Raw genomic sequence first — 7165 nt, 5'->3', positions numbered from 1 at the left:
TAGGGGAGGAGCCTATAGTCTTCTGTCAGAAACGGGAACATTTCTCCAATTGCTGAGTATTGATAATGAATCGATTATGTATTTATCAATGGACATTTCCCTTAATATATTTTTCATAAGAATCGTGATTTTATTAATCTTGTCATTTGTAAAAGTCTACTGTAGCTACCGTACTCCACAACCTGAGCATTTATTTTGTCGGAAGTGTCCTCTTTGTGACATTGTCCTTAGCCACATTATACGGAGTATGTATGTTCTCTCCCGTGTGTGTGTGTGCTATGCATAGATCACCTTAGTTCACTAAGTTAGTCTTTCCTGGATCGCTGGATCCAGTCCACGTTGCATCCTCAGTTTGCTTTGGTGAGTCAGTAGGTCAGGTGACAAACCCACACAATCATAACAACATATACTCCCCTAATCCTTTATTTAATCCTTCATATTCCATGCTGCCACGTGGTATTATGTATGACAACATATGCAGTGCCTTCAGAAAATATTCACACTCCTTAACTTTTCCCACATTTTGTTGTGTTGCAGCCTGAATTTAAAGTGGATTAAATGTATACTAAATTTACACACTACCGAACATTTCACTAATTAATCAAAATAAAACAATTAAATGTCTTGAGTCAATAAGTATTCAACCCCTTTGTTATGGCAAGTCTAAATGATTTCAGGAGTAAAAATGCCCTGAACAAGTCACATAATGAGTTGCAAGGACTCACTCTGTGTGCAATAATAGTGTTTAACAAGATTTTTGAATGACTACTTCATCTCTGTCCCTCAGTCAAGCAGTGAATTTCAAACACAGATTCAACCACAAAGACCAGGGATGTTTTCCAATGTCTCGCAAAGGACACCTACCTATTGGTAGGAGAACAATAAAATAAAATAGACATAGAATTTCCCTTTGAGCATGGTAAAGTTATTCATTAAACTGTGGATGGTGTATCAGTACACCCCGTCATTACAAAGAGCCAGCATCATACCACCCTGCATCCCACTGCTGGCTTGCCTCTGAAGTTAACCAGGCTTAGACCTGGTCAGTTCCTGGATGGGAGACCAGATGCTGTAGAAGTGGTGTTGGAGGTTGTAGGCAGGAGGCACTAAAGTGAAAGTTTGTGATGGAACATTTTATGTTTGTGCTTTTCTAATAACCAATTTCTGTGTTCATGCAAGTGACTGATTGAACGAATCCTCACTATCAGTATCTGTAATTTGGCAGCACGGCCTGAACCTTGTTTTGAGAAAGGGATATCTCAGTTTCAAGGTCTCAGCTTTGAGAAAAGATGCTCACGAGGTACTGGTCTGTCACATACATGACCCAGTATTGGTCGGTCATATGAATGAAGCAAATGTTAATGATAAATTCATTATGAATGATGAATAAGCTAAATCATGCAAATTTAACTTGACTTTGAGTGTCCCTGTAAAGAATTTCCACAACAAAAGTAATTCACTTTTTGTCCTGAATAACAAAGTGTTATGTTTGGGGCAAATCCAACACAACATATCACTTACTACCACTCTTCATATTTTCAAGCATGGTGGTGGTTGCATCATGTTAAAATAAACGGAATAGAGCCAAGCACAGGAAAAAAACTGGTTCAGTCTGCTTTCCAACAGACACTAGGAGACAAATTCACCTTTCAGCTGGACAATAACCTAAAACACAAGGCCAAATATACACTGGAGTTGCTTACCAAGACAACATTTAATGTTCCTGAGTGGCCTTGTTACAGTTTTGACAGAAATCAGCATGGAAATCTATGTCAAGACTTGAAAATGGCTGTCTAGCAATGATCAATCATTTGAATCTCACGTTTTAACACTACAAAATGTGGAAAAAGTAAAAGAGTGTGAATACTTTCTGAAGGCACTGTATTGGTTTCATCCCCATCAACAAAATCCACACAGAAAGAAATTATATGAAGTTATTATTCTGCCATCCAGAATACCATTAATGCCTATCATGTATTGATTCTCCATTCAGACAGTAGTTGATGTCAAATCACATTCAAACACTCTGAGCACGTCTGGTTTTTTGGCAAGCTGTTGAGCAGTAGTGCCCGAGGCATACACCACGTCTACTAGCCCCAGCTGTAGGATTGTCCTCACCGCTTCTGCATGCTGCCCTGTACACGCCATTTGAAGGGCTGGGGACGCACAGAGAGACACAGGCAGTAGATTCATTAATCAATGTCAGATACTTGCTGGCGCAGAGATCTGCACAGTGCACACACAGGGTAGAGGTCTTCACGGGTCCAACAGACCCAAAATTCAGAGACCCGACCAAGATCTGAGACAAAAATATGGGTCCTGGGTTGGATCTCGGAATTTTGGGTCTGTCAGGACCCACATTTTTGTCTCAGATCTGGGTCGGATCTGATATCATTTCCACAGGTCTCAGATATGTGCAATTTAAATTGATTTACTGACTAGATCCGTCCTCTGTTAATTTAATGTGTGTGAGGTGATGAAAACTGAACAAGCTTGTAGCTTAGGTCCAGCTGAAACTGATTGCGGCTGCTCCCCTCACATGCGCGAAAGGAGTGAAAGGAGCCTTGGACTAGGCTACTGTTGATTGCTAAGATGGAGGCCTTTTTCATTAAAGTAAAATGAAAGTTAGAGGAGAAATAGTATAGTGAAAAGAAGGCGACAACAGGAATGTCCTCAAGGACAAGTTTTAATATTGTAGTGGACAAAGATGAGAAGAAAGTTGGCTTGGCTAAATGGACAGAGTGCAATTCGCTATTCAGGTTTGATGCAATTTTTGAACTTGTATTTATTTATTTTGTATTAATTATCATTTGTTTTAGAATTATTAATATTATTGTATATCATTATTTTTGTAGGCCTGTAAAATAATCTAAACCAGTTCTTTAAATATGCAAAAAGTGTTTTGTTTCATTATGTTGAGACATTTTTGTTGGCTAAATTAAGTTAACTGTCTTTTTAAACTTTGTACTCCGTATTTAGTTTAATATAGGTTAAAAGTAGGCCTGTTGTAAAATAAATAGCTTTAGCCTATTGCTGTCATTTGATGGGTAGTTGCTACAATATAGGCCTAGTCTGTTCAAAACGTTTGTAAAGGTTTAAACCAGTTCTTTAAATATGACACAAGTGGGTTTTTTGCCAAATGAAGTTCCATCTGATGAGTATAAAGAAATGCATGTCAGTGTTGGGAACATGGCGACAGCATACCTCTATCTTTCTCTCTTGGGCTAGGCCCAAGATTTTCTTCCTTTATATAGATTGTCATAATATCATACAGTGGACATCTAGGCCTGTATGCATGCAATGCCCTGACACATTTAGCGCTCAAATCTCCAACAGCTAAACGGTGAGGTGGACAGTTAATATTTGAGGACGGTAAAAAACGTTTAAAAAAAATAAGCTATTAAGTTTTGAATATGCTACCCATCGAAACACATTTTGTTATAGGCACTTTTTAAGGACACGTAGGGCCTAACTGTGGATCATTTCGCCAATATCACTCTTTTATTGATGGAGCTGGCAGCGCCCAGTCTGAAGTTTCTTTCTCTCTCTCTCTTTCTACTCTCTGATCTGAACAGGTTTTTTGAAAACTACTTCATGCATATCGGATCGGGTGGGAAAGCCCCAGATGCATTTTGGAACGGGGCCAACTTTCTGGACCTGTAATTACCCCTAACACAGGGTGCCCGAGGACAGGATTCAATGACCTGCATTCAAGATCAACTGTACCTGTGACTACAGAGTGTTTTGATTGGTTTGTGGTTTGAGAATTGGATCTAGTGCCAGAACTACTTGCATACGCTAGACAGAAGTTATGTAATTAGAACACATCCTGTTCTATGTATTATGTCAACTTACATTTCCTGTTTTTCTTGTTGCACAAATTCAGATTTGGCCTCCAAGCAGTTGTTTTGATTAAAGTGTATTGCTACAAGCAAAGTGCAATTATCATAATGTATGATTATATAGCATGTAGCCTCTACAGCTGGGGTTCCCTAACTTTTTCACTCTTCCAGCATTGGGAAACATCCCGCGCCTCCCCTGTGTGCACACGCCATGTCTATTTCTGTGGACACGAGCACTGTTTATGATACAAACTGTTCACACCCCTCTTGTTGGTATAGAGAATTTGGCAGGTTTAAAGCTTATTTCGTGCAATTCTACACATGTTGTCAAGGGGCGCAAAGAAAACTTAGCAGTCTTAAAGCTAATTTTCTTGCAATTCTATACATTTTCCCATGTCTAATGTGTATTTATGTGACATTTCAGTGAATAAAAAAAAAAATATATCTATGGGCTAAAAAACCTAAATAAAAAAATGTGAGCTGACATGGGCTTGTTGATCTGAACATTTCTGACAAGTTATAAATAGCTCTCTAAGGTATGCGAAGACTAACATGACAAGAGGAACTGATGATGCACTACCCAATTTCGAAATTACATCTTGTTCATTCTACTATTACAACTTTCAGTTTAAAGCCAGATTGAGCTCCTTTAAAAATGCCCCCCCTGCCGACCCCTCGCCCCACAGTTTGGGAACCACTTCTCTACAGTACCTGTTCAGTACCTGCTCCTAATGTGAGGAGTGCTTTGATTGTGCCTGTGTGGCCCTCCTGAAAATATAAAATATCAGGCATGATATAATATTATGCACACAATTTGCCTTTATGTACAGCATAGGCCTGATAACAGATGTTTACAGAATTTTTCTAACCTTGGCAGCGTAGTGCAGGGAAGTGAGCTGCATGTCAGTGGCTGTCTGGTTCATGTCCACTCCGAGGTCCCTCACTAGGAACTCTAGCGCCTCCTCCTGGGCTGTGACAGCAACATGGTGCACTGACTGGGTCCCCGGGATGTCTGCTGCAGTCGGAGAGGCCTGTGTGACACACGAGAATGCAAGTATATACCAGTCAGTATCTTATTCAATGTCCAGGGGTACTGGAGTGGTTGAGGTGGATTAATTTTCCCAAGGGGACTATGGTGGAATTAAGTGAGATACAGACTAGTTGATTTATCTCAGAAATGTTTTGATAAGATGGACATTTCTATTTTCCCCTAGAGTCTCCAGTATACCTGATGCTTCTCCAGCAGTAGTTTGGCCACAGATATGTGTCCGTTCCTCACTGCGTCCATAAAGGGAGTGACCCCACAGCTGTCCCTGCCATCCGGAACATAACCACACCTGCAAACAGAGAAGTGAGGGTCAGTTAGCACTATACCCACACACACTTACACATGATCACATTAACACACAGAGCCTCAACACTGACACTCGAACATGACTTCTGACAAGTATGCAAATCCTCTGAGACATATCCTAATTCATACCTCCTCTCTCACACACACACACACACACACACACACACACACACACACACACACACACACACACACACACACACACACACACACACACACACACACACACACACACACACACACACACACACACACACACACACACACACACACACACACACACACACACACACACACAAACACACCTCTGTACCAAGATGCTGACCACTTCTTCACAGCCGTGCATTGCTGTAGGAACAGAGAATAGACAGAGAGGGGGTAATGAACATCATTTACATTACATTTAAGTCATTTAGCAGACGCTCTTATCCAGAGCGACTTACAATGAACCAGAAAAAAGTGATATTTTATCCATATTGTTCAAAATACCTGGGAATATGTTTAGACCTGTGACATGTCTGATTTGTTAGCACAGAGATTACATGTCTGGTTTGTTAGCACAGAGATTACCTGCAGTGTGCAGAGGAGTCCTCAGCGTCTTGCTCTCTGTCCTCCAGACTTCCGGGTTGGCCAGTAGGAGGTGCTGTATGACCGCTGGGTCTCCCTTCCTGCAGGCGATGTGGAAGGAGTTCCAGCCGTCCTTGTTCTTCAGCATGGGGTCAGCCTCGTGGGACAGTAGTTCCTGGATCATAACCAGGTTCCTCCTGGTGCAGGCCATCATCAGAGGGGTCCTGAAAGTAGAGGTGGGCCACAATGGTTGATCAGTTGCACATAATTGTTTTTATTGTGCAATACAATACAAATATATATGTGGGTTTTTTTTGACTCACCCTCCCACGCGAATTTTGTGCAGTATTTAATGATTAGTTATGTTCATAGTAGTGTGTTGATAATGGTATAACAATGCAGGAACTATTAAAATAATTCCTTCGAGCCGGATTTGAACCAGCGACCTAAGGATCTCAGCAAGTTTGCCTCTACAGTCCTCCGCTCTACCAACTGAGCTATCGAAGGGATACGAAAGCTGAAAGAAAAAGTAGGCTGATAATTTGTTCGGAAACAAGGTAGCAAAACGTTTAGTAACAAAGACAATAAGCCTCTCTTATTTGACAAATTCTGATGGTCCTTCCCCGTTTCGGCCGTTTGCTTCCATTTGCTCTCTAATGAATATGACTCTGGTCATTCAATTCATAAATATGATAAATTGAAACCAGAACTTTAATTGAATCTTAGAACAACTTATTTGTTATTTATGACAAACACACACACACACACAAGGTCACCACTGCTGTTACTATTTATTATTACTATATACTTAAGCTGCTAAACCAAGTTACTTCTCACTTTGTTTATTATATTGTGTACATCTCACGAGTTGTATAACTTTCGTCTCCTACTTTTTGTTATTTTTGGACATGGCATTGGATTCTTAATTGATACTGTACTGCATTGTTAAGGAGAGTTTGCGATTCAGCGTTTTATGCATATGACATGGGCCGACGAAAAAGATTTCCTTCGAGCCGGATTTGAACCAGCGACCTAAGGATTTCAGCATTTAGCCTCTACAGTCCTCCGCTCTACCAACTGAGCTATCGAAGGGGGTTAAATCACTTTGGAAAAAACGTGTTTTTCAATACATGTTATCCTAATAGACTCGAAAATCTACAACTTCTTTGCTATTTGATTAAAATATTAATACGTATTAATACGTAAAAGAAATGCACAACACTGTTCTACCATAGGCTGTGGGCTAAAACAGCTTGTAGCATGTTCAGCAAGAAATTAGGTAATACTCTGATCGTCCAGTAGGCAGAATTGTGCACTGGGGCTTGTAGTTTTTGATAGTCATTACTCCCAAAATAACTTATATTGAATGATAATGCATAGGTTGGGTTTATTACATTTAATT

The 7165-nt window shown here is 40.2% G+C and overlaps 1 protein-coding gene and 2 non-coding genes across 3 annotated transcripts; all 3 read right to left on the bottom strand.

Annotated features, from left to right (window-relative positions):
* Positions 1-1766: 1766 nt before the first annotated feature.
* Positions 1767-7105, bottom strand: LOC124013565 (ankyrin repeat domain-containing protein 16-like). The gene is made up of 7 exons (XM_046327888.1): positions 7050-7105; positions 5767-5987; positions 5502-5544; positions 5071-5179; positions 4712-4873; positions 4565-4610; positions 1767-2156 (listed from the first exon to the last, which is right to left on the bottom strand). Exons 1-7 carry the CDS (start codon positions 7103-7105, stop codon positions 1990-1992), a joined length of 804 nt encoding a protein of 267 aa, XP_046183844.1. The 3' UTR covers positions 1767-1989.
* Positions 6182-6270, bottom strand: trnay-gua. The gene is given in 2 exon segments: positions 6182-6217; positions 6234-6270. It is a non-coding gene; the product is annotated as a tRNA-Tyr (tRNA).
* trnay-gua lies at positions 6768-6855 on the bottom strand. Its single transcript is given in 2 exon segments — positions 6768-6803; positions 6819-6855. It is a non-coding gene; the product is annotated as a tRNA-Tyr (tRNA).
* Positions 7106-7165: the final 60 nt, after the last annotated feature.

The sequence above is a fragment of the Oncorhynchus gorbuscha genome, linkage group LG25, assembly GCF_021184085.1.
Source record: "Oncorhynchus gorbuscha isolate QuinsamMale2020 ecotype Even-year linkage group LG25, OgorEven_v1.0, whole genome shotgun sequence".
Classification (NCBI taxonomy): domain Eukaryota; kingdom Metazoa; phylum Chordata; class Actinopteri; order Salmoniformes; family Salmonidae; genus Oncorhynchus; species Oncorhynchus gorbuscha.
The sequence above is the reverse complement of the archived record's forward strand: the minus strand, read 5'-3'. Positions and strand labels throughout refer to the sequence as shown.

What these genes read in the sequence shown, in the direction of transcription:
- LOC124013565 (XM_046327888.1), bottom strand. Translation starts at nt 7,105, where the DNA reads ATGACTATCAAAAACTACAAGCCCCAGTGCACAATTCTGCCTACTGGA. An exon ending in GTCAGCATCTTGGTACAGAG is followed by an intron (nt 5,180 to 5,501) that starts GTGTGTTTGTGT and finishes CTCTGTTTGCAG; the next exon opens with GTGTGGTTATGTTCCGGATG. An exon ending in TACTGCTGGAGAAGCATCAG is followed by an intron (nt 4,874 to 5,070) that starts GTATACTGGAGA and finishes TGTGTCACACAG; the next exon opens with GCCTCTCCGACTGCAGCAGA.